This window comes from Mobula birostris, chromosome 9 (genome assembly GCF_030028105.1).
Source record: "Mobula birostris isolate sMobBir1 chromosome 9, sMobBir1.hap1, whole genome shotgun sequence".
NCBI lineage: Eukaryota > Metazoa > Chordata > Chondrichthyes > Myliobatiformes > Myliobatidae > Mobula > Mobula birostris.
Genome location: NC_092378.1, coordinates 43099775 through 43124840, shown reverse-complemented (window position 1 = coordinate 43124840; position 25066 = coordinate 43099775). Strand labels below are relative to the sequence as shown.

Here is a 25066-nt window from a genome sequence, read left to right as displayed (position 1 = left end):
TATCATATAATGGGAACTATTTTTATCCTGTGGAACACTTGTAGCTTCTAGTTTTCAGTAACAAAGGAATTAGTTCACACCTTACCTGTGCATACGTGGGAAACAGAAGGGTTGATTATCATTGACATCTATTATGTTGACTATAATGATCATTGAGGCTGTATGCCCTTGAGAAGGATGGTCTTTAGCAGCAATTTCAAACTCTTGCGTTGGAGCATTTCTGAAAGGTCCATTATCTCGATCGATTATTGCTGATACAATCAGCTCTCCTGTAACTGCAATACAAAGGCAATTATACCACACTTCAAGTATCTTGCTTTATAAATTCTGGACTGCTGCAGAAAATTAATAAGAACCAACATCCGTTAGAGCTTTAGGAAAGGAACTCAACTCCCAACTGTTCTCTATTCCCTTCCCCCTCCTCCCTCATGAGAGAATCAATCCCACAATATCAAATGCCAATGGATTATAAAAGAGCTGTGGGTCCTAATGAAACTACTGTATATTCCAGCAAGGTATCAGTCCAATTCAAGAAATGAAGGAGAAAAGTGCCTCTCTGTTGGCGAATATAAAGGGACATTGCAGAAAATACTAGACATGTTGTTTGAGGTTGGGGCAAAACTAAGAACTATCCATTTAAAATAAAACAGCTTTGTGATTATTCTCTTTAGGGAAGAGGCTTAAATGTTATTGAATAGGGATCTTTCAGACTGTGAATGAAGTGAGCAGCATAACTGTGGAGAGAATGATCAGGGTTAGCAATAAATCCACTAGGGGCATAAGGTAAAACTTTTAGTCAGTGATTAGAATCATTACTGTGGAAATAAATGACATAACCAGCTTCAGCACTTTCCAAAATAAAACACAGGAAACTAGATAAGTGCTTGGATGAAAAACAGGATAGTCAGATATGCCTAAAGATTGGGATGAAATATTCTGTGGTGTGTAAAGACCAGTGCAGTTAAAAATTGAAATGAACAGTTTCTTTGCTGCATGTTCTTTCTGCAACAGCCATGATTCCTTTATTTATGCCAGTCTTGCATTTGGAAAGATGTGACCTTTTAAAATGTAGTTCTGTCATTTTAGTAACTAACAATGAGTGAAGAACTATTTAAGTTTTCTAATGTTCCTTTGTTGTGCTTTTGAAGTTGTCAAGAGTTATTTCTGAGTCACACAAAATACACATGATAAAGTGTTATTAAAATCTATGTGCATTAGGTGTTTAGATTTGAATGTGTTTCGATGTTACACAATTTTTCACTGTAATGTAAAAGCAAGATTGATTTGTCACTTCTTTATGAGATACCTTCTCTGTCCGGGGAGCAGAGAAGAAGATATAATTTTATTAATTTGGTCAAAAATTGACAAAAGAAGTGAAAGCGAAAGGATAAATTAATGGATTGCTGAAGACTTATTCAGCAGCTGAATGATGCAGATTGTCCTCAGGTTATGAATGGCTGATAGAAACCCATATATACGAGTAAGCGGTTGTAATTTTATTGAGTTCAGAAGTCCAATGTTCCTCCAAACGGCAGAAGTAGTTCTCTCTCTCCATCTCCCCTTTGCCCCTTAGTAAGTCCATAAGACCATAAGACAAAGGAGCAGAAGTCAGACATTCGGCCCATCGAGTCTGCTCCGCCATTTCATCATGAGCTGATCCATTCTCCCATTTAGTTCCACTCCCCTGCCTTCTCACCATAACCTTTGGTGCCCTGGCTACTCAGATACCTGTCAATCTCTGCCTTAAATACACCCAATGACTTGGCCTCCACTGCCGCCCGTGGCAACAAATTCCACAGATTCACCACCCTCTGGCTAAAAAAATGTCTTCGCAGCTGTTTTGAATGAGCGCCCTTCAATCCTTAAGTCATGCCCTCTCGTACTAGACTCCCCCACCATGGGAAACAACTTTGCCACATCCACTCTGTCCATGCCTTTCAACATTCCAAATGTTTCTATGAGGTCCCCCCTCATTCTTCTAAACTCCAAGGAGTACAGTCCAAGAGCAGACAAACGTTCCTCATATGTTAACCCTTTCATTCCCGGATCATTCTAGTGAATCTTCTCTGAACACTCTCCAATGTCAGCACATCCTTTCTTAAATAAGGAGCACAAAACTGCACACAGTACTCCAAGTGAGGTCTTACCAGTGCCTTATAGATCCTCAACATCACATCCCTGCTCCTATACTCTATTCCTCTAGAAATGAATGCCAACATTGCATTCGCCTTCTTCACCACTCACTCAACCTGGAGGTTAACCTTAAGGGTATCCCGCACGAGGACTCCCAAGTCCTGTTGCATCTCAGAACTTTGAATTCTCTCCCCATTTAAATAATAGTCTGCCCATTTATTTTTTCTACCAAAGTACATGACTATACACTTTCCAACATTGTATTTCATTTGCCACTTCTTTGCCCATTCTCCCAATCTATCCAAGTCTCTCTGCAGACTCTCTGTTTCCTCAGCACTACCGGCCCCTCCACCTATCTTTGTATCATCAGCAAACTTAGCCACAAAGCCACCTATTCCATAATCCAAATCGTTGATGTACAATGTAAAAAGAAACGGCCTTAACACAGACCCCTGTGGAACACCACTGGTAACCGGCAGCCAACCAGAGTGGGATCCCTTTATTCCCACTCTCTGTTTCCTGCCAATTAGCCATCGCTCTATCCATGTATGTAACTTTCCCATAATTCCATGGGCTTTTATCTTGTTTAGCAGCCTCATGTGCAGCACCTTGTCAAAGGCCTTCTGAAAATCCAAATATACAACATCCACTGCATCTCCCTTGTCTAGCCTACTTGTAATTTCCTCAAAAAATTGCAATAGGTTTGTCAGGTAGGATTTTCCTTCAAGGAAACCATGCTGAGTTCTGCCTATCTTGTCATATGCCTCCAGGTACTCCATAACCTCACCCTTGACAATCGACTCCAACAACTTCCCAACCACCGATGTCAAGCTAACAGGTCTATAATTTCCTTTTTGCTTCCTTGCCCCCTTCGGAGCAAGGAGTGACATTTGCAATCTTTCAGTTCTCCGGGACTGTACTTTCTGATCTGCCTTTGATGTAATTCATTACAATGCTGGAGTTATGGTTTCCATATTGGGTGATGCTATTTCCAACTTAAGGACAAAATCAGCCTAAGGATGTCAGTATAAGCAGGTCCTATTTCTTATTTTAGAATTCAAACTATCCTCCTGGTTTCTAAGCACGGTATCACATTTTGTGGTTGGCAACTTTTGAAGTGCTAGATTCTGGATTGATTTCAGCCGAGGGTCCTTGTCTTTCAGAGGGGCAGAATCAGCCGTGAATCTTTGTTGCGCTCTGTCTATGGCAAGTACATACTGAGGAAAGGAAACCAAATCTGCACTCATAATTTCAATTCATCAAGGTCCTATTTAATTGCAGCAAAATCTTTATTCCTCTAATCATAATTCAGCAAGACCTGACAAAGTTAAGGAAAGGAACGAAGGAAAAAGAAAAGTAAAGATTTTCATTTGGGATTAAGTTGATTTTACTCCGCTGCAAAGTGAGTTGGCAAAAGTAGACAAGGACCGGTTTCTTGAGAGTCTCAGGGCAGTGGAAGAGTTTCATAGAGAGGATTCAAGACAAAATTCTTGCAAAGAAATAGAGTGGAAAGTCTAGAATCCCCTGAAGACAGTATGGCTGAAGCTGGGAAGGGAAGTTAGGTTGGGTAGTTCTGACACCGATACAAAAGGCTTCCTTGTGGGTAGTAAATGTTTCTACAGTTTCCATACCTGAGTTAATGGTAAAGTATTGGTTTGGAGTACTCATAAAATAAATCAAGCTGACTGCTGTACCATCATCATCAGGATCATAGGCAGTAACCTTTCCGATAACTGAATTTGGCGGCTTTTCTTCCAAAACATTGAATATTGTTTTATTTCTGGAACAATACAAATGTGACAAGGCAACTGGCACATACAATTCAGCAAAACCAATTAGCTTATCTGCTGAGGCTCGACCCAAAGCATCATGTAAGATATTTGCTCTAGCACATTTTCTTCAGCAACTGCAGATGAAAAAAAAGCCAAGTTGTTTTGCTAATGTCATGAGATTAATGAACTAGAGCTCAAATCACAGCCTGAAGATTGAATAATTTTGAGTAATTTCTTGAACATTTTTAAAAATTAGAAATGAAGGGCTGGTATCTGGTTTGCCAAACTGTTATAAAATCTAACAAGATGTGATAGGAAGGTTGGTACACTGATGTGGCTGACTTAAGTCTCCTCTGAAAATGTCTGATCTGCATAGTAAGCCACTTGTTCATATCAATCCATATTCAAGAGAATGGCCCTCCAGAGTCTATGGGTCATTATACAAGGATGTTATTTTTTTACTAATGGAAGTCCAAAAGAAAATGGCAATTGAAGATATGACACATACCTCTATAACACATTAATATTAAGATGAAAGAATAGTGACTGTTTTAAAAGTTTTGGAACTAATTCTTCAGAACCTGTTGCAATTACTCACTTTTCACATGTTGAATAAACCAGGCAAACTGATGTTTTCTTGTTTCATATTTTATTGTTTGAACTTTTATTTTCAAAGTTGCCTTTCACATAGCCAATTCTGCTCGAACGCATGCTACTGGCGAATACCATCAGAAAAAGTAAAAAATGAGTACTTACTGCTTAAAGACTGGCCAGTTGTCGTTCACGTTAATTAAATTCACCACAATAATCCCTGTGATGCTGTTACCTGTTGCATCCTTTACTGTGACTATCACACTGAAGCTGTAGAAATATAAAGCAATAAAGCTGATATTCAATAACAGAACAATTTGTAGTTCCTTTAGCACTGTATAGAATCCCATGAGTTTCACAAGAGAATTATCAAACAATTTTTGACAAAGCAATTAAGTCAAAATGACAAAAAGTTTGATCATAGAACTGGGGATATTCAGGAAAGTCAAAGAGGGAAAAGTAAAGATATGGAATGAAGATACGTTGGGAATGGTCACGTCCTCAGCAGCTGAAAGTATACATGGCAGTGGTGGAATTCTTCTCTGGGGGGTGAAGAAGAAGACTGAATTGGAAGAATGAATATTTTTGGAGTTTGATGAGATTGAGGTAGTGAAGTGAGTGGAGGGCCATGGAGAGATTTGAAAACAAAGTGAGAACTTTAAAACTGATACATGACTTAAGCAATGAAGGTCAGCAAGAACATGTCTAGGATGGACAGGATGACATTACATTAACCTTTGGCTCCCCACAGTAGAATGAGGAGGCTGGCTAGAAGTCAACCGGAATCATCATGTCTCAGTGTAACCTAGGCATGGACAAATGTTTCAGCAACTAAGGTCAGATTCTTGTAGTGTTAAAAAATTCCTGTAAAGTTGAAACAGGCTCTTCATCCCACCATGTTTGCATTGGCCATTAAACACAGATTTATACTAATCTCACATGAGTCATGTTTTATTCATCGCCTCCTTTGATTCGGCCCGTGACAGTTATTTCAGTGTAAAATACAACTTAACTAACACAAAACATCAACTGATAAAGAGAAAGAGAAAGACTCATTACCTGTGCAGATCTTTCTCATAATCAAATGATTTTGCGGCAAGAATTGCCCCATTTTTTCCACTACGGTTAACGATAACCAGAGAGGAATTGACTGAATACTGAAATAAACCCAAAACACTCAATTACTTTATGTATTGAACCAAAAATACCCTGGAATATTTTCCAAAAATATAAAAATAGATAATGAGAAGATGGGATAACTTTAGAAAACAGAAGCTGGGACTACATTGTGTAATTAAACCGTGAGTCTGTTTGACCCAGTGTGGGGGACTCACAGAATTCATGTGATCATTGAATTGATGTCACTGTGAATCATACTGTGGCTGGCCTTAGCACATTGAAATGGAACTGAGTGGACATTTTGTACACATAGAAGTTATGCCTGTATACATGTAATTCACTACAATGAGACATTGTGGAGGGTGAGAGATTGCAGTGGGGTTGCTCTGAGCTGTGAAAGCTTGCAGAAGTCCTCCTGGCCTTGGCAATTTTCTGATAGTATGACACAGAATAGAATGGAAACCCTGCTTTTCCTGCAATTTGTTGGTTGAGATAATACAACCATTATTGGTAGAATCTCAGGTGGTGACGAGAGGGCGTACAGTAGTGAGATATGCCAACTAGTGAAATGGTGCAGCAGCAACAACCTGGCACTCAACATCAGTAAGATGAAAGAGCTGATTGTGGACTTCTGGAAGGATAAGACGGAGGAACACATACCAATGCTCATAGAGGGATCAGAAGTGGAGAGAGTGAGCAGCTTCAAGTTCCTGGGTGTCAAGATCTCTGAGGATCTAACCTGGTCCCAACATATTGATGTAATCATATTGAAGGCAAGACAGCGGCTATACCTTATTAGGACTTTGAAGCAATTTGGCATGTCAACAAATACTCACAAAAACTTCTATAGGTGTACCGTGGACAGCATTCTGACAGGCTGTATCACTATCTGGTATGGAGGGGCTACTGCACAGGACGGAAAGATGCTGCAGGAGGTTGTAAATCTAGTCAGCTCCATCTTGGGCACTAGCCTACAAAGTACCCAGGACATCTTTAGGGAGCGGTGTCTCAGAAAGGCAGCATCCATTATTAAAGACCTCCAGCACCCAGGGCATGCACTTTTCTCACTGTTACTATCAGGTAGGAGATACAGAAGCCTGAAGGCACACACTCAGCAATTCAGGAACAGCTTCTTCCCCTCTGCCATCCGATTCCTGAATGGACTTTGAAGCTTGGGCACTACTTCACTTTTTTAACATAGAGTATTTCTGTTATTGCACATTTTTAATAATCTATTCAATATACGTAATTGATTTACTATGTTTTATTTTATTTATTATAATAATTATTATTTTTCTCTCTCTGCTAGATTATGTATTGCATTGAACTGCTGCTGCTAAGTTAACAAATTTCACGTCACGTACTGGTGATAATAAACCTGATTCTGATTCAGATTCTGGATGTCGCGCCTTGCTGTCATAGACGAGCCAGTATGCAAACCAGGACAGTACGATCTGGAGAGCAAGTGTTTGCCCATGCAGCTGGCTTCTCCTCTCCACGCGGCTGATGAATCCAACGGAATAGCAAAGATGTTGATAAATATATGAGATTCAGGGACATTTAAAGACAAAAATTCTACCAGCTTTTATTTCCAGCTAAGCTGGGGCATTGTTATGCCTGTCAATAGTCTTGGAGGAGATGTAAGTGCTCTGCCAGAGACTCTGATGCTGATCAGGCCTTGCTGCTGGATTCCTGAATAATTCTGCCCAGCAAAATAGGCACTCTGCTTTCAGCTAACAAGACCTGCCCTTTGTATTAAGGAGTTTCCTGAATCACAGACGGCAGATGTAACCTAGCGTTGAGCCTCACCGTACAGGGAAAGTAATGACTACATTAGTGGTGAAACAAATCACCCTGGTTTTCCATTCTTTAGGGGTGGTGGAGAAGGTGGTTGGAGAAATCAGACAGGAATCTTTACTGAGAAAGGTAGCATGGTGTACAATCCATCCAGGTGTTCAGGTGGTGTTAAGTCCAGTTGACATAGCTTTCCTTTCCCACTGCTCCTGGGCTTGGAGTGTAAGATTGTAAAAGTATAAACAAAATTAAGAGGGATTATAGATAGGGTAAATGCATGCTGACTTTTCCACTGAGGTTGGATGAGACTAGAATGAGAGGTCATAGGATAATGGTGAAAGGTGAAATGTTTAAGGGGAACATGAGTGGGAACATTTTCATTCAAAGGGCGGTGAGAGTGTACAACAAGCTGCCAGCGGAGGTGATGGATTTCAACATTTAAGAGAGATTTGAATAAGTACATGTATGGGAGGGGTATGGGGGGCTGTGGTCCAGGTGCATGTCAATGGGACTAGGCAGATTAATAGTTCAGCATGGATTAGATGGGCCAAAGGGCCTGTTTCTGTGCTGTAGTGTTCTGTAACTCCATGACTCTAAGTTGTCACACAGTGGAACTTGTATCTGATGGTAATCTACATCTCAACTTCAGATCCCCAACTTCAATGTATATAAAAAAAACAAGGCTTCTCTTTTTTGGAATTCACTTCTAACTGTCTTGGAAATGACTTACAGAGAGAACATCATCATCTTGGTCAGGATCCGTTGCTTGAACCTCATATATCATCGTGCCAACTGCTAAATTCTCAGGAAAGTCAACGTACACAACTGCAAATTAACAGAGGACAAGTGAACACACTGACATGTTTCTCGGTTTCATGGTGCTTGATTTGCCCTCACCACCCCTCCTCAAACGATTTCTGTAGCTGACATAACCTTTTGCAGTCGTCCAGGGGTAAATTCAGCTCCGGATTTCACTACTGCAGCCATTCCTGGAGGTAGAGCGGTTAGCATGTCTCAATGGGGCATCAGGTGACAGATCAGGCACAACTAAGCAGTTAAAACAGTTTGAAATGATTCAACAAATTATTTGTAATAAACTCATTTAAAATCTAAACTAACATAGATTAATTATAAACATCTAGTTAAAATTAATACTGACTCAATGACTATATTAATTAAAATTAAAGACCAGTCCTGATGAAGGGTCTCAGCTCGAAACGTCGACTGTACTCTTTCCCATAGATGCTGCCTGGCCTGCTGAGTTCCTCCAGCATTGTGTGTGTGTGTGTGTTGCTTAGATTTCCAATATTTCTCTTGTGTGTGTAAAGACCTACTTGCCAGTTTCTGTTCAGATTGGCACCCAATTCAAAGGGCGTTGCTCAGCACAATTAAGTTCCAGCCTTGGATTGAGTGTTGAGTGCCACAGGGCTGGCGTTTGAGCTCCATTGCATTCCAGACATTAACAGTTTTCCCAAGAAACATTAAAATCAGAAATGCAATGACTTACACAATGTTGTTTTTAGTAATTGTCCATGGAACTACTGGCTGGAGAGAAGCATTAACCTGACTTAGCAGGGTCTTTTAAAGGCCTCTTAGGAACATAGTACATGGAACTTAGAAAAATTGAGGGCTATGCGCTAGGGAAATTCTAGGCAGTTTTTAGAGTAGATTACAATATGATTGACACAGGGCCGAAGGGCCTGTAATGTGCTGTAGATTTCTATGTTCTATGTTCTATCAATATTCTTCTTCCTATACCAACTAAAATAATCTTTTTTGTTATCAGAAGCTTTTTGCACAAAACTTGTACTTTAACAGAGTGGTTGCAATGTTGCATGGGAGTAGATAAGTTTGGATGTCAATTCTTGTTGTATTGTTGCATTTCTTGAAATGGTAATCACTTTGACTTTGATATGAGAATTGTTTTTATTACATTTGGAGTAGTTTCTTTTCATTTTATTGGTGTCAAACAAAGTGGCAGAAAGGAACAACATCTGACCATGGGTAACAAGTTCATGTTTGAGGTTGTAAACTGTGGAAGATTCAAATGGACTGGTAAACTAATAACATGGCTGCAAATTTAGATTTCATATCAGACAAAGAAAACTTGGAGTATTTTAAGAATAGGGTTGCATTATAATAATCTTATTTGGCAGCTAAATTAGCCCCGGAAGTTAAGAAGGAATTATTTAAATATTTTGGTAAGAATACATTCAAAAACCCAAAACAATCCAGTTAGCAGACAGCAACCCACACTTAGCACTGACCTTTGTAGAAAGTATGAGCTTTCCCTTAATAACATAGAGCAGGCCCTTCAGCCCACAATGTTGTTCAAAACCGTTTACTTTAATAATAAAATGGCCAACTAAACTAATCTAAACTATTCTGCCTGTACAATATCCATACCTTTCCATTTTCTCACATTCATGTGCCCATCTAAGAGGTTCCTAATGTGTCTATCTCTACCACCACCGCAGACAGTGTATTCCAGACACTCACCAATCTGTGTGAAAAAAATTGCCCCTTACTTCTCCTTTGAAATTACCCCCTCTCACCTTAAAAACATGGCCTCTGGTATTAGACATTTCAAGCCTTGGGAAAAGACGCTGTCTGCCTTCTCTATCTATGCCTCTCATATTGGATCTCACCTCAGCCTCTGCCACTCCAGAGTTTTACAAAGTTGCAACACAATTTCCTGACTTTGGAACTCAAGGCCTTGACTAATAAGAAAAAGCATGCCAAATGCCACCTTAACCACTCCATCAACCTGTGTAGCCACTTTCAGTGAGCCAAGAACTTGGACCCCAAGATCCCTCTGCTCATCAACATGTTAAGGATCTTGCCCTTAACAGTGTATTGTCTCTTTACATTTGACATACTAAGGGGAAACACTTCACATTTGGCTGGGTTAAGCTCCATCTGCCATATCTGCAAATGGTCTTTATCCCACTGTACTCTTTGCCAGTCTTCTATGCTTTCCACATCACCACTAGTCTCCATATCATCTGCAAACTTACTAACTCACCCAACTACATTTTCATCCAGTTAATTTAGGTACACCACAACCAGCAGAGGTGCCAGTACAAATCCCTGCAGATCACTCCTAATCACAGACCTCCAGCTAGAATAAGCTCCTTCAAACAAAGGCACTTGCATATTTCTACAGCTGTACCATGGAGAGTGTTCTAACCGGCTGCATTACTGGGGCAACTGCACAGGATCAGAAAAAGCTACAGAAAGCTGTAAACTCAGCCAGCTCCATCATGGGCACTGGCCTCTCCATCATCGAGGACATCTTCAAAAGGCGATGTCTCAAAAAGGTGGCATCCATCATTAAGGACTCGCATCACCCAGGACATATTCCCTTATTGCTACCATCAAGGAGGAGGTTCAAGAGCTTGAAGACACACACTAAATATTTCAGGAACAGCTTCTTCCCCTCTGTGGTCAGATTTCTGAATGGATAATGAACCCATGAAAACTTCTCAATATTTTCCCTCTCTTTTCACTCTACTTACTAATTTATTTTTATATATACTTATTGTTTCTTATGACTATGTATTGCAATGTACTGCTGCTACAGAACAACAGATTTCACAACGTATATCAGTGATAATAAACCTGAATCTGATTCTTCTCTGGGCAAGCCAGTTCCAAATACAAACACCATGGATCCCATGTATCTTAATCTTCCCAATCAGCCTCCCATGAAGGACCTCGTCAAATGCCTTATTAAAGTCCATGTAGGCAATATCCACAGCCCTACCTTCATCAATCACCCTCGTCACCTTGTCAAAAAACTCATTCAAGTTAAGAGGAGATGATTTTGCCCTACACAAAGCAATGTTGGCTCTACCTAGCTAGGCCATGGTTCTCCAGATGATCATGAGTCCTATCCATAAGAATCCTCTCCAGTAACTTCCCTACCGTTGATGTGAAACTCTGTTCTATAATTTCCAGCACTATCCCTGGTTCACTTCTTGAATAGTGGAACCACATTAGCTACTCGCCGATAGTCTGGGACCTCACCTGTGGATAGAAAGGACATGAAGATATTGGTCCAGGCCCCAGAAATCTCGTCTCTTGCCTCTTTCATTGACCCAGGGTATATTTCATCAGGCCCTGGGGACTTGTGCAACTTAGTGCCCTTCAAGTCCCAATACTAGCTCTTCCTTTACCTTGAAATGCCATAGCATGTCAATACGCTCTACACTGATCTCCCTATCCTTCACATCCTTCTCCTCAGTGAATACTGATGTAAAGTACTCATTAAGGACCTCACCCATATCCTCCACATCCAAGAAAATTCCCCCACTTTATCCTCATTCACGCACTCATCTATACTATCATCCTATTCCTGCCCTGACCAGCAAGATTACTACCTTGGAGGTCCTGCTCTTCCCCCTTTCTACCTCTGTCATTGGTGCCAATGTGCACCGCGACCTCTGGCTGCTCAGCCTCCCCCTTGAGAATATTCTGCAGCCGTTCTGTGACATCCTGGACCGTGGCACCTGGGAGGCAACACACCACCATCCTGTTGTCCCTTTCGCAGCCACAGAATCTCCCTTTTGTCACCTTAACTATCCAGTATCTTATCACTATCACTCTGCCTGAGTTTATGCTTCCCTGCTGAGCCTCAGAGTTGGCCACAGTGCCACTGGCCTGGCTGCTACCGCCATGCCCTGATAGGTCATCCCCTCAGCAGTATCAAATAGGGTATACCTGTTTATTTTTTGAGGTGAATCGCCACAAGGGAACCTTCCACTGACTGTTTATTCCTTTCTCCTGGTGCTCACCCATCTACTATTTGAATCCTGCACTCTGGGTGTGACCACCTCAGTGAAAGCCACATCTATGAGGTTTTCAGCCTCCCAGAGTGTCCTGAGTACATCCACCTCCAGCTCCAGTTCCTTGATCCAGTCAGTCAGGTGCCGAAGTTGGATGCACTTCCTGCAGATGTAATCATCAGGGAGGCTGTTAGGTACCTTGCCATCCCATATCTTACAGGAGGAGCTTTTCACTGCACGCACTGAATTAAGGGATTGCAGACAGCTTACTCATTCTTGCCTGAGCCTTCTCTCTGACACCTTGGAGTTGCACATTCACCTAGATCACTTATTCAGCCTCTTCTCACCGAGCTTGTTTTACCTTTGGCTCCAACTTCCCAAGCCCAAGTTCCACATTCAAACAAATGATTCCAAATGATACAGCACTGTTAGCCTCCTGCTGTCTGGCTGAAGCCTATTGACCCAAGGCCTCCCACTCTAACTCTGACCCACTCCAACATTGGCTTTGTAGATGCGCTTTTATTAACCCCCTAAATGAAGGCTGCAGGACCTTGCATGCAATCCCATGAGGAGAAAAGACCAAGCTCCAATCTCATGGTATTTGGGAAATAAATCTTTGATAGTCTGCTCCACCATAATCCAGGCTTAGCAAGCTGTCAGACTTGTCAGAAGAGTAGAACGTTTCTGGATATTGCAGACAAAATCTATTTATGTTGAAACGTTTGAAACGTTAAAATTATTATACTTTTCAAGAGGCTGAGTGAACAACTTTGTTGGGTGGTGTGGGCTGAATCACCTGCAGCTCAACATCACTAAGTCAAAGGAGTTGGTGCTGGACCTCAGGAAGATGAAAACACCCTGAATTCCCATCTCCATCAAGGGAACGGATGTGAAAGCCATCTGGGACTACAAATTTCAGGGAACTCACCTGGACAGTAAACTAGACTGGATTGAAAACACAGGGGTTCTGTACAGGAAAGGACAGAACTGACTGCACTTCCCGAGGAGACTCTGGTCATTCAACGTCTGCAGTACCAGGCTGCAGATGTTCTACGACTCAGTGGTGGCCAGCATTCTGTTCCATGCTGTAGTCTGCTGAGGCAGCAGGGTGAGAACAGCTGACGCCAAGAAGATCGATAAGCTTGTCGGGAAGGCTGGTTCTGTTCTGGGGGTGGAACTGGCTTCCCTGGTGGTTGTGTCTGAGAGGAGGATGCTGCAGAAGCTATGGAACATTACGCCTCTCACCCCCTCCATGATATACTGGACAAACAGAGGAGCACCTTTAGTAATAGACTGATTCCACTGAGGTGCACCACTGAACACCACAGGAGATCCTTTCTCCCCGTGGCTATAAGACTCTACAATGCCTCCTTGAGTATATGGTTTCATTGCACATCTGTACTTTGCACTCAACACTCATAAAAAATGCTGGTGAACGCAGCAGGCCAGGCAGCATCTATAGGAAGAGGTGCAGTCAACATTTCGGGCCGAGACCCTTCGTCCTGATTGTCCATTGTCCTACATTTAAATGAATGTGCAGACTATACTTGTGCCTGTTCTGTGAGCAGATCCTGAGCTCATTTGCTGGGGAACTGCTAAAACTGGACCTTAAATAGGCTAATAAAAGAGTATAGTCAGGAAAAGACTGGTGGCAAGTCACTAACAAGTTCAAGTCTTCTTCCACTTTCCAAAATGCATAAGCAGGAATCTTGAATACCATGACAACTAAATGGGGGAATGGTGGCAAATATTAATGAAAATGTCTGCTCTGGGCTAACACCACAGGTATCATAAGTGAAATTTGAAGGGGAACTAGGAAATGCTGAAAAAACTCAGCAGGTCAAAAGGCACCTGTGGAAAAACAGAAAGTTAATATCTCAGTTTTGGGACTCTTCATTAGAACTGAGAACGAGGAATAAGTTAAACAGGGTAGCAGAGAAGATATGGGGAGGGGATGGGGTGTAACAAAGGGAAGTTCTCTGATAGGTGAAATTGTAGGGCAGTTGAGGAAATTTTAAACTTCTTGTATGTAATGTGTTACTAAACGTTGGATAATCTGGTTATTGTGTTGCTTGATTATTAAAGAAAAATAAGAAAGAAATAAAGAGGTGGCAGGCAAACATTCTTTGAGGTGGAACGAGCTAGAATTACAGAGAGGTTAGGAACATGCATGTGTTGATGCATGACACATGTATGATGAAATTTCACAATCTGCACTGCATTTTCAGTGCTCCTGCACTAGGAATCGCTCCGTATAGATCTGGAACCAAGCAGCCACGTTGAAAGCGTGCATATTTTCAAAATGCACCTAGAAGTGTTTCATTGTAAATATCTTTCGCTTAAAGTTCAAAGTAAATTTTATTATCAAAGTACATATATGTCACCATATACGACCATGAGATTCATTTTCTTGTGGGCATACTCAGTAAATCTGTAGACTGGTAACTACAACAGGATCAACGAAAGATCAACCAGAGTGCAGAAGAGAACAAACTGTGCAAATGCAAATGTAAATAAATAGCAATAAGTAATGAGATCATGAGATAAAGAGTTTTAAAGTGAGATCATTGATAGTGGGAACATTTCAATGATGGGTTGAGTGAGTGCAGTTATCTCTGTTTATTTATTTTATACTGTTTACTTCTGTTGAAGCCAGTCAACTGTTAGGTCCCTGGAACGTTAAAACTGTAAGTGTCTACACAACAGGAAGGACAACAGTGAAAACAAACAGAAGGAAAACACATGGTTGAAAGGAGGGGAGGAGAGCAAGATATCTTGGAAATAAGGTGCAGGACAAATAAATACTGACTTTGTCTTGTAGCTGCAACAAAATATTTAAACACGCAGGCAAGTAAATAATTCAGCATAAAGCCAAGACTAATCACAAGATCATTCACACTGACTAATGGCTAAAAAAAAACACGTTTTTTTTCTGATCTCATACTGTCTTGTGGAACAAGCAAGAACTGCTGGAGGAACTCAGTAGGTCACGTTGCTCTGGTGAGACAAAGAGGTTTTCAAGGCCCTGTATCTGGACGGAGAGCGTAGAGTAGAGACGACTACTATAAAGAGGTGAGGGGGAGGGGTGAGGCGAGGGCTGGCAGAAAGTAGGTGGAACTGGGCGAGATAGGGGAAGGGGCTAGATGATGGTCAGATGGAGCCAGGTAGGTGAAGAGAAGGGCTGCAGCTGGTGGGAGAAAGGGAAGAAACAGGTCGGAGAAACAAGGGAGCAAGGGAGCCAGGCGAGGGGAAGGGGGTTAGAGATGGCGGGTGAAAGGTGATTACTGGAGACATAGAGTCTGCAGAGGCTGGAGTCTAATAAGTAAGGGAATGATCTTTGGAATGAGACAAGGGAGGAGTGATGGGCAGATGGAACCAGTTTGGGAGGGACAGGAAACTCAGTAGGTTAAGTGCTTGGATGATGAACAGATGGAAACATTTTTCAGAGGCTGGGATTTCCAGCTATAAGAAAGTGTGACAAAAATTAACTGCACACAAATCACAATTTCTAATCTTGACCTCTCCTTTAAAAAATACATTAAAAGAAGAAAAAACTTGAAATTAACTGGTAATATAATTCAAAAGATTATAAAGTGAGATTCCTTAAACAGGAGGAACTTTTATTTCACAGTGCAACTCCAGAACCACTTACTGATACCAAAGCCAAGTACGCACCAATGTTATCTCTGACTAGTAATCAATTTGTTCAGGGAAACAATACTGGATTGGAAGTTATTTCTACCATTGGCCTACCAGAGCATAATGCCCTCAAAAGGTAAAAGCACATTCAGTATACAAGGCCTGATCCATCCAGAGTCCATGTAAAAGTAATTAATGTATTTGCCTCCCATCTTTCACAATCCAGAATGTCACAAAGCACTCTACAGCCAATGAGGAACTTTGTGAAGTATAATAACTTACATGTTTAACAGATAATGTGCACATATCAGTCATCAGTCCCCACAAATAAAGGATGATCAACTAATCTATTTCTCGTAATGTTGATTGATGCATAAAAGAACACCCGAGTACTTTCTTGATGCCCTTTCAATTGCTGCCCTGAGATCTTATCAATTCTTCCAAGAGAATAGACGTAGATTCTTATATTAAAAATCTCCACACACTTCACCTGAACTAAACTGAAAGTGTTACCTGCCATGAACCCACAAATAAAATTGAGGAAGCCATGCATAAAAAGACCTATATTTTCCCCCATGGTCTTCTCCATTTGATCTCCGATCAGGACTGGGAACTTTAGCTTTCAATTTTACAAACCCTTGGGTGAAATTGAAATTTTGCACTGAGCAAAACTGAAGGTAATGGATCTACTTCCTACTATAAACCGAATCATTAACCAAATTGGAGCAGTCAATTGGCTGGTGAATAAGCAGGAAACAATTAATGGCTGTAGTTCTCTTCTGAACTTCATACCAAATAAGGGTCCTCTTCTACCTTCTCTAAGGAAGAAAGGAGACCTAGACACATTCACTTTCCTTCTTTGTCTTCCATTAATTGGTGCACGTTCTTTCCAAATATGGATTTTTGGGTCTCACCCTACCCCAAACCCTACCCCCAGCTCATGATAATGTGTGGCACCAAGTATGACTGCAGAAAAAGAATCTCAGGGATATACGTGGTGATATGTATATACTCTGATAACAAATTTACTCTGATAATAAATTTACTTTGAACTTTGACCTAAGCTTAGGTAGAATAATTGGAGAGAGGGTCATAAAGCCATATGGCTAGGAAACAGGCCCTTGAGTTAACTGATTTACTGCAAACCATTAAGGACAGTTGTGCATTAATCCTATTTTATTTTCCTTGAGTGCTTCCAGTTATTTTCCACAAATTTTCCGTACTTTCAAAACTCTTAAAATTTTGCAGGCTATATTGGTCTTAGTTTCCTTTTGGAAGAATGATGTAGCACCTCTCACAACCACCACATGTTTGATAGCTTTTCACTGCCAATGAAATATTTTTGGAGAGCTGTCACTCCCACAATGTAGAACTGAATTTTAGCCGAAATGCTCCACAGAAATCACAGGATCAATAGCAACTTGAAACACTGAAACACAGATCACATTTCACTGTGGAAATAAGTGCAGCTTGCAAATCTGAAGAGTTTTATTGCTTTAAAGTTCACTTTGACCAATTATCAGCTGGCCAAGTGATGGAGCGCTGCAATCTCTAATTAAGATTGGTAGCCTCCCTAAGCTGTCGACCTGGGTAATTTGCTCACTGTAACGTTCACAGAAGTCTGTCACTTGGTACCTGAAGTACCCAAAACTTCTATTTCAAGCAGCAACCAAGAGCAATCTCCCACCCCACAAACTGGGTGCTACCAATTTGGCAGCTGTGGGTCGGAACTGTACTTTAATGATTAGGATATTGCTAGTCTGGATCTTTATCAGCCAATCATCCTACATTAACTCTCTGTCCAATCTTCCAATCAGTTTCAGCCACCCCTCTTTCCTCACTTGTCCTAGCTGGTTCTTTATAGCTATGATCCAAAATTGTTGGGCGACCTCAGACACCCATTTCCACTCATTCATCTGTCAGATGGAGCCTGGATCTCGGACTTCACTGGTCACCTGTCCAATGTTGTGGAAGAATTCTTTCTGGCACCTAGATCAAATATTAACACCCAGTCAACAGTGCTAAAACAGATTATTTGTGCAATACCCCGTTGCTTGTCATGAGCAAATTGTCCGCCACCTTACAGCATTGACCAAACTCCTTCAGCTCTGAAACGCTCTGAGATTCCTAAAAGTACTAAATAAATGCAAGATGTTCTTTTTTCATGCAAAAATCTTCCCTCATATCTTTAATGCCGTGTTCTTCAAATGTCCTAGAAAAAATGTTGTAAGTACCTGTCTTGCATGATTGGCAACTTTGAACTCCGCATTTCCTTGTTGTCAAAATTGCTCAACCTACCTCCATTTGCCAGATTATCCAGGAATCTTGGGGGCTCATTAACATCAACTAATAAAACTGTAAGTGTTTGAAAGTCTGTGTTCCCCTTATTATCTTTAACGAAGATCAGTAAGTCGTAAGTGGACTGAGTTTCGTAGTCCAGTCCAGGATTTTGTGACACTGTCACCTGTAACAAGTGGAAATGTTTTTTTTAAATCGCATGTAGCTCACTGGGAGTGAACTGAATTAAGTGTTAGAATTTGCATTTTGAAGGCAGCTCATCGACAACTTCGAGGTCATTTTACATAGTTTAACTAAAAGTGAATTTAATCTGATTTACTAGGTGGAAGGCTTGAAGTAAGAATAAAGCAATTTGACCATTGTAGCTGTTATGACATTCCCACAGAATTTCATAGAACATAGAACATAGAAATTTACAGCTCATTACAGGCCCTTCGGCCCACAATGTTGTGCCAACCATGTAACCCACTCTAGACTCTGCCTAGAATTTCCCTACTGCAGAGCTCTCTATTTTCCATGTACCTATCTAAGAGTCTCTTAAAAGACCCTATTGTATCTGATTCCACCACCGCCGCGGGCAGTGCATTCCACGCACCCACCACTCTGTGTGAAAAACTTACCCCTGACATCCCTTCTGTACTTCCAAGCACCTGAAAATTATGACCCCTTGTGTTAGCCATTTCAGCCCTGGGGAAGAGCCTTTGGCTATCCGCATGATCAATGCCCCCATCATCTTATACACCTCTATTAGATCACCTGTTATCCTCCGTCGCTTCAAGTAGAAATGGCCAAGTACACTCAACCTATTCTCATAAGGTATGCCCCCCAATCCAGGCAACATCCTTGTAAATCTTCTCTGCACCCTTTCTATAGTTTCCACATCCTTCCTGTAGTGAGGCTACCAGACCTAAACACAGCATTCCAAGTGGGGTCTGACCAGGGTCCTATATAGCTGTAACATTACCTCACGGAGCTTGGACTCAATCCCATGGTTGATGAAGGCCAACACATCATACGCCTTCTTAACAACACTGTCAACATGCACAGCAGCTTTGAGTGTCCTATCAACATGGACCCCAAGTTCTCTCAGATCCTCCAAACTGCCAAGAGTCTTACCATTTATACTGTATCCTGCCTTCAAATTGCACCCACCAAAATGAACCACTTCACACTTATCTGAGTTGAAGTCCATCTTCCACTTCTCAGCCCAGTTCTGCATCCTATCAATGTCCTGCTGTAACCTCTGACAGCCCTCCAGACTATCCACAACACCCCCAGCCTTTGTGTCATCAGTAAACTTACTAACCCACCCTTCAACTTCTTCATCCAGGTCACTTATAAAAATCACAAAGAGGAGGGGTCCGAGAACAGATCCCTGCGAAACACCACTGGTCACCAATCTCCATGCAGAATACAAAGCATCTACAACCAGCCTTTGCCTTCTGTGAGCAAACCAATTCTGGATCCACAAAGCAAGGTCTCCTTGGATCCCATGCCTCCTTACTTTTTGAAGGAGCCTCGCATGGGGAACCTTATCAAATGCCTTACTGAAACATATATACACTACATCCACTGCTCTTTCTTCATCAATGCGTTTTGTTACATCCTCAAAGAGTTCAATCAGGCTCGTAAAGCATGAACTGCCCTTGACAAAGCCATGCTGACTGCCCCAAATCAGATTATGTCTCTCCAAATGCTCATAAATCCTGCCTCTCAGGATTTCTCCAACAACTTGCCCACCACTGAAGTCAGACTCACTGGTCTATAATTTCCTGGATTATCTCTACTCCCTTTCTTGGACAAGGGATCAACATTTGCAACCCTCCAATTCTCCGATACTTCTCCTGTCCCTATTGATGACGCAAAGATCATCACAAGAGGCTCAGCAATCTCCTCCCTCACTTCCTACAGTAGTCTGGGGTATATCTCATCTGGTCCTGGTGACTTATCTAACTTAATATTTTTTTAGAAGCTCCAGCACATACTTTTTCTTAATGTCTATACGCCCAAGAGTTTCAGTCCACTGTCAGTCATCCCCAAAATTGCCAAGGTCTTTTTCCCTGGTGAATACTGAAGCAAAGTATTCATTAAGTACCTCCGAGGTACTTCTGACATTGCTATGAAATTGCCTTTTGTAGATTGGCCAGTGTCCTGACTTTTATCACCAAGGCATTATTGTGAAAGAGAGATCCTGGAATTAGCTCCAAAACACTATAATGCATTTTGTGAGTGGTGTATATCCAGTGATAGACACTGTTGTCAATAATTTTTAAAAAAGGGAGAACACAACTACAGCTGTGAAGATCCCTGCTGCACCCGGTGACCCTGTGATCTCTGTCTCAGAGGCTGATGTTAGACTGTCTTTAAAGAGGGTGAGCCCTTGCAAGGCAGATAGTTCCGATGGAGTACCTGGGAAGGCTCTGAAAACTTGTGCCAACCAACTGGTGGGAGTATTCAAGGACATTTTCAACTTCTCACTGCTACGGGCAAAAGTTCCCACTTGCTTCAAAAAGGCAACAATTATACCAGTGCCTAAGAAGAATAATGTGAGTTGCCTTAATGACTATTGCCCAGTTGCACTCACATCAACAGTACATTGATGAAATGCTTTGAGAGGTTGGTCACGGCTAGACTGAACTCCTGCCTCAGCAAGGTACTGGACCCATTGCAATTTACCTATTGCCACAATAGGTCAATGGCAGATGCAATCTCAATGGTTCTTCACACGGCCTTAGACCACCTAGACAAACACCTATGTCAGGATGCTGTTCATCAACTATAGCTCAGCATTTAACACCATCATTCTCACACATCCTGATTGAGAAGTTACAGAACCTGGGCCTCTGTATCTCCCTCTGCAATTGGATCCTCGACTTCCTAACCTGAAAACTACAATCTGTGCGGATTGGTTATTATATCTCCTCCTCGTTGACGATCAACACTGGTGCACCTCAGGGGTGTATGCTTAGCCCACTGCTCTACTCTGTCTAAACCCATGACTGTGTGGCTAGGCATAGCTCAAATACCATCTATAAGTTTGCTGGTGATACAACCATTGTTGGTAGAATCTCAGGTGGTTGTGAGAGGGTGTACAGGCGCGAGATTTGCCAACAAGTGGAGTGGTGTCACAGCAACAACCTTGCGCTCATCGTCAGTAGGATGAAAGAGCTGATTGTGGATTTCAGAAAGGGTAAAATGAAGGAACACACACCAATCCTCATAGAGGTATCAGAAGTGGAGAGCCTGAACATTTTCAAGTTCCTGGCTGTCAAGATCTCTGAAGACTTAACCTGGTCCCAGCATAAAGAATGCAAGACAGCGAGGGCATAGTTTTAAGGTGCTTGGCAGTAGGTACAGAGGAGATGTCAGGGGTAAGTTTTTTATGCAGAGTGTGGTGAGTGCGTGGAATGGGCTGCCAGCAGCGGTGGTGGAGGCGGAAACGATAGGGTCTTTTAAGAGACTCCTGGATGGCTACATGGAGCTTAGTAAAATAGAGGGCTGTGGGTAAGTCTAGGTAGTTCTAAGGCAAGGACATGTTCAGCACAGCTTTGTGGGCGGAAGGGCCTGTATTGTGCTGTAGGTTTTCTATGTTTCTATGTTTTTATAACAATTTTTTAAAATCAATTTACTCCTGACTTTCATCACTTGTAGTATCTCGTGTAAAAGTACTTTTAAAAATAGTTCCTTACTTCCAACTGTAGACCAAGCATTACAGAGACAGCAAAAAAGTTGTTGACTGGATTGCTGTCTGCTATTTTGGCAGCTAGTGATACATCTTTAATTGTCGAGTTCACAGAAAAGTTAAAGATAGAGACTCCGGCAGGTGTTCCTTCTTCTGTTTTTACAGTTGCAGGTAGATGAAGAATTTTGATAAATCCACTGACACCTCATGAGAAACGGGAAAATTGAGAAAAACATATCATTACACTTACTTTACTCAGCATTGGTGTAGTTGTTAACATTAATTGAATCATCAGTATTTTAAATAGATTATGGTATCCATGCTGGCACGCTGACCAGCAAAACAAAAAACATTTTGCTTAGGGATAAGGTGTGTTTTGTAAAAATTGACTAAATTGTCCAATTATTTCAAGTGCAGCATTAACACAGGTTTGAGACTATTTGGGCCAAATTGCTGCTTTCTTGCTGCAAGAACTTAGTCGCAATGGTTTACAAATGCATATACTCTGCCAAAAACTATACTTCTATACTTTCCCAGTACCCTATTGATTATATACATATTCTGCATTGTGTAAAAAAATTATTATCTGACTAATGCTACCAGTGTGTTTGCTGCTTACATTCTGATTTCTACTTAACCTTGGACAAATATGTTTTTGAAGTACAGACCAAAGTTTGAAGTTTGTCAGTCTCTTTATTACAGCATCTGTTAAGTCTTCAATGCATCCACGATGGTAAGTACTTAGAAAGCTTCTTTCTACAAAGTGAAACATCATAATGCAAAACTTCTGATCTGAAACAAAACAGTGGATACTTGAAAGGAATCCTTGAATCTTAGTCAAAGAGAACTGTCAGAAGAGAAGTGGTAGAGAGGTTTAGTAAGGGTGGTTGATTTTACCTTCTGAAAAACAAGATGGTGTACTTCCAATACTAATCTCATTTTCACCACACTAATTATGGAAGGAATAGCTGTCATCAAGCCTGCATTTTTTAACTCTTACAAATTACTCCAAAGCATTCTGATTCAAAGCTTATTGCTTGCTACAAGGAAGGCATCCTATCTGCGCTCTCATAAGATATAGTGACATTTATTAACATTTCCCATTGTCAACTGGTGCAGGGAACAGATTCCAGTAAGATACCACAGCGCTTTTAAGACACAAGAGGCCACAAATGCTGAATCTGAAGCATAAAATCAATCTGATGGAGGAACTCAGCGGATCGACGAACATCCCGATTCAGGGTTTTGACCCAAAATATCAGCTATTTCTTTCCTCCTCCAATGCGGCTTGACCCATTGAATTCTTCCAGTAGATTGTTTTCTATCACAGCTCTTTAATTCCTTCCAGGTTTCTAATAAATGCTCGTCGTGTATTTTCTTTGTGTTTGTGCAGCCTTTCTCTTTTCCAAGATGTTGATAAATTCTTAATAGTGATTAAATTTCCTTACACAGAATGTCAGAATCTGTATGATTCTTATAATCTTTGGAAGAGCAGGTTTCCAATCGTCAGTGCAGAGGAGAGCACTGCCTTTAGGCAGGAATCGTCAGGGTATTTTGCATTGTATGATAAATTTCCTATGCAGCTTGGTCTCTTGTCTGCAGGACACTGCATTATCTAACAGGTTGACTGAGCATTCCTGTTTGATGACTTTGACTCTTTTGCTAGATGTTAAATTTGGCTAGCGCCGTATTTCCGTTTACTGACTGTAGTTTTAGCACAATGGCATCTTCCCCCTTCCTTTCCAGTCCTGAAGCAGGGTCTCAGCCCAAAACGTCAACTGTTTATTCATTTCCATAGATGCTGGTTGACTTGCTAAGTTCCTCCAGCATTTTGTGTGTTGCTTATCATGAGAAGTTGGTTTTTTCCCCCCTTCAGTGCAGCCATGTTCAAATGACTAGGATATTTATCCCAGCAGTCAACTGTGTAGTTTTGTGACCAGCCCACAATTGGATAAAATCTAACTTATAAACTGGATTAAAGCTTAACAATTGACACGTTTTAAATCTACACATGAATAATGGTTTGCTCTAAAGGTTATTTCATGCATTAATTGATACATTTGGCATTAATTGTTATAACCAACGGTAAAGATAAATTGATTTCCACCACATCTGTAGCCTACCATACTATGCACTGGAACTGGCCTGTGCAGGTCGCCGCTGATATTGTCAAGTTTTAATACTTGTCCCATCAAAGTACAAGCATTATGAACCCATTGTGGAGAGCAGGTATATTTCTATGTTGAAACCATCATCTATAAATAAATAATAAGGAGCTACTGCATTCTGATTTTCCTTATGAATTCTCCAAGTGTGGAATTCACAACAATATTTTGATTCAATGCTTTCAGCTGGGTAAAAATAAACCAAGGGACTTCATGAAAAAAAAGTTATAACAAGTTACATTTCGTGATATGGGACATATAAACAAAGCCTTTCAATGAGGTATGTATATTTTATCGGAGAAAATGCTAGCAAGATGGAGGGTTTGAGGAAACGAGTTCACAACTTCAATCCCAGACAGCTGAAAGCACAAATGTCAATTAAAATCGGGGATGAACCAAAGGCTATCATTAAGTCAGCACAGAAATCATGGGAATTATAGGGCTGAATGAATTTACTGAGTTGAACAAGTTCAAGGAAGGATTTAAAATCAAAGATTGGAATTATAAAATCAGGCTACCACTCAAACAGCAGCAAGCTTGAGTGCTGGTGACTTACAGTGACTTGATTAAGGTCAGCAGAGATTTCAATGGAAAAAAAAGGAAAATGGTTTTAGAAGATTTTAAATTAAAAAATATAGTTGCAAAGCTCAGAAAGGAACTTACCTGGCATTTCTCCTACATAGCAGTTAACAACGAGGAACAATATAAAGAAATTAGCAATAGTGCTCATGGTTAATATTCTCAGGTCTCCAGACTTCCTCTGCCTTGTGTTTGTGTTGGAGATGGTTGCTCTGAAACTCTGAAGTAACCCCAGTAACCTGTGAGTTGTGCTGACTTTTTGGCCCATTTATTTGGTCTGAATTAATTCATGGGTGAGCCCAGTGAACCACAGGACCTAATCAGGGAGTCAGTTCTCCATGAGCTTGGCCACTTTTCAATTCCTTTATGTTAGTTTTACCGTTCATCGGTGCTGTTCAAAAGTTCAAAGTACACTTATTTTCAGTGTATATTTTATGCCTCCTAGAGATTCATCTCCTTACAGGCAGCCACAAAACAAAGAAACCCAATAGACCCCACTAAAACAAA

General features: G+C 41.1%; 1 protein-coding gene across 1 annotated transcript in view; it reads right to left on the bottom strand.

Annotated features, from left to right (window-relative positions):
* LOC140203292 (cadherin-related family member 3-like) overlaps positions 1–24747 on the bottom strand; it is a 76878-nt gene extending 52131 nt beyond the window's left edge. The window contains exons 1-8 of the mRNA XM_072269305.1: positions 24644–24747; positions 21823–22019; positions 18134–18299; positions 8140–8234; positions 5556–5653; positions 4662–4766; positions 3765–3913; positions 86–275 (exon numbers count right to left, since the gene is read on the bottom strand). Of these exons, the coding sequence (XP_072125406.1) occupies positions 86–275; positions 3765–3913; positions 4662–4766; positions 5556–5653; positions 8140–8234; positions 18134–18299; positions 21823–22019; positions 24644–24710 (1067 nt within the window). The 5' untranslated portion in view covers positions 24711–24747. The remainder of the gene's footprint in view (positions 1–85; positions 276–3764; positions 3914–4661; positions 4767–5555; positions 5654–8139; positions 8235–18133; positions 18300–21822; positions 22020–24643) is intronic.
* Positions 24748–25066: the final 319 nt, after the last annotated feature.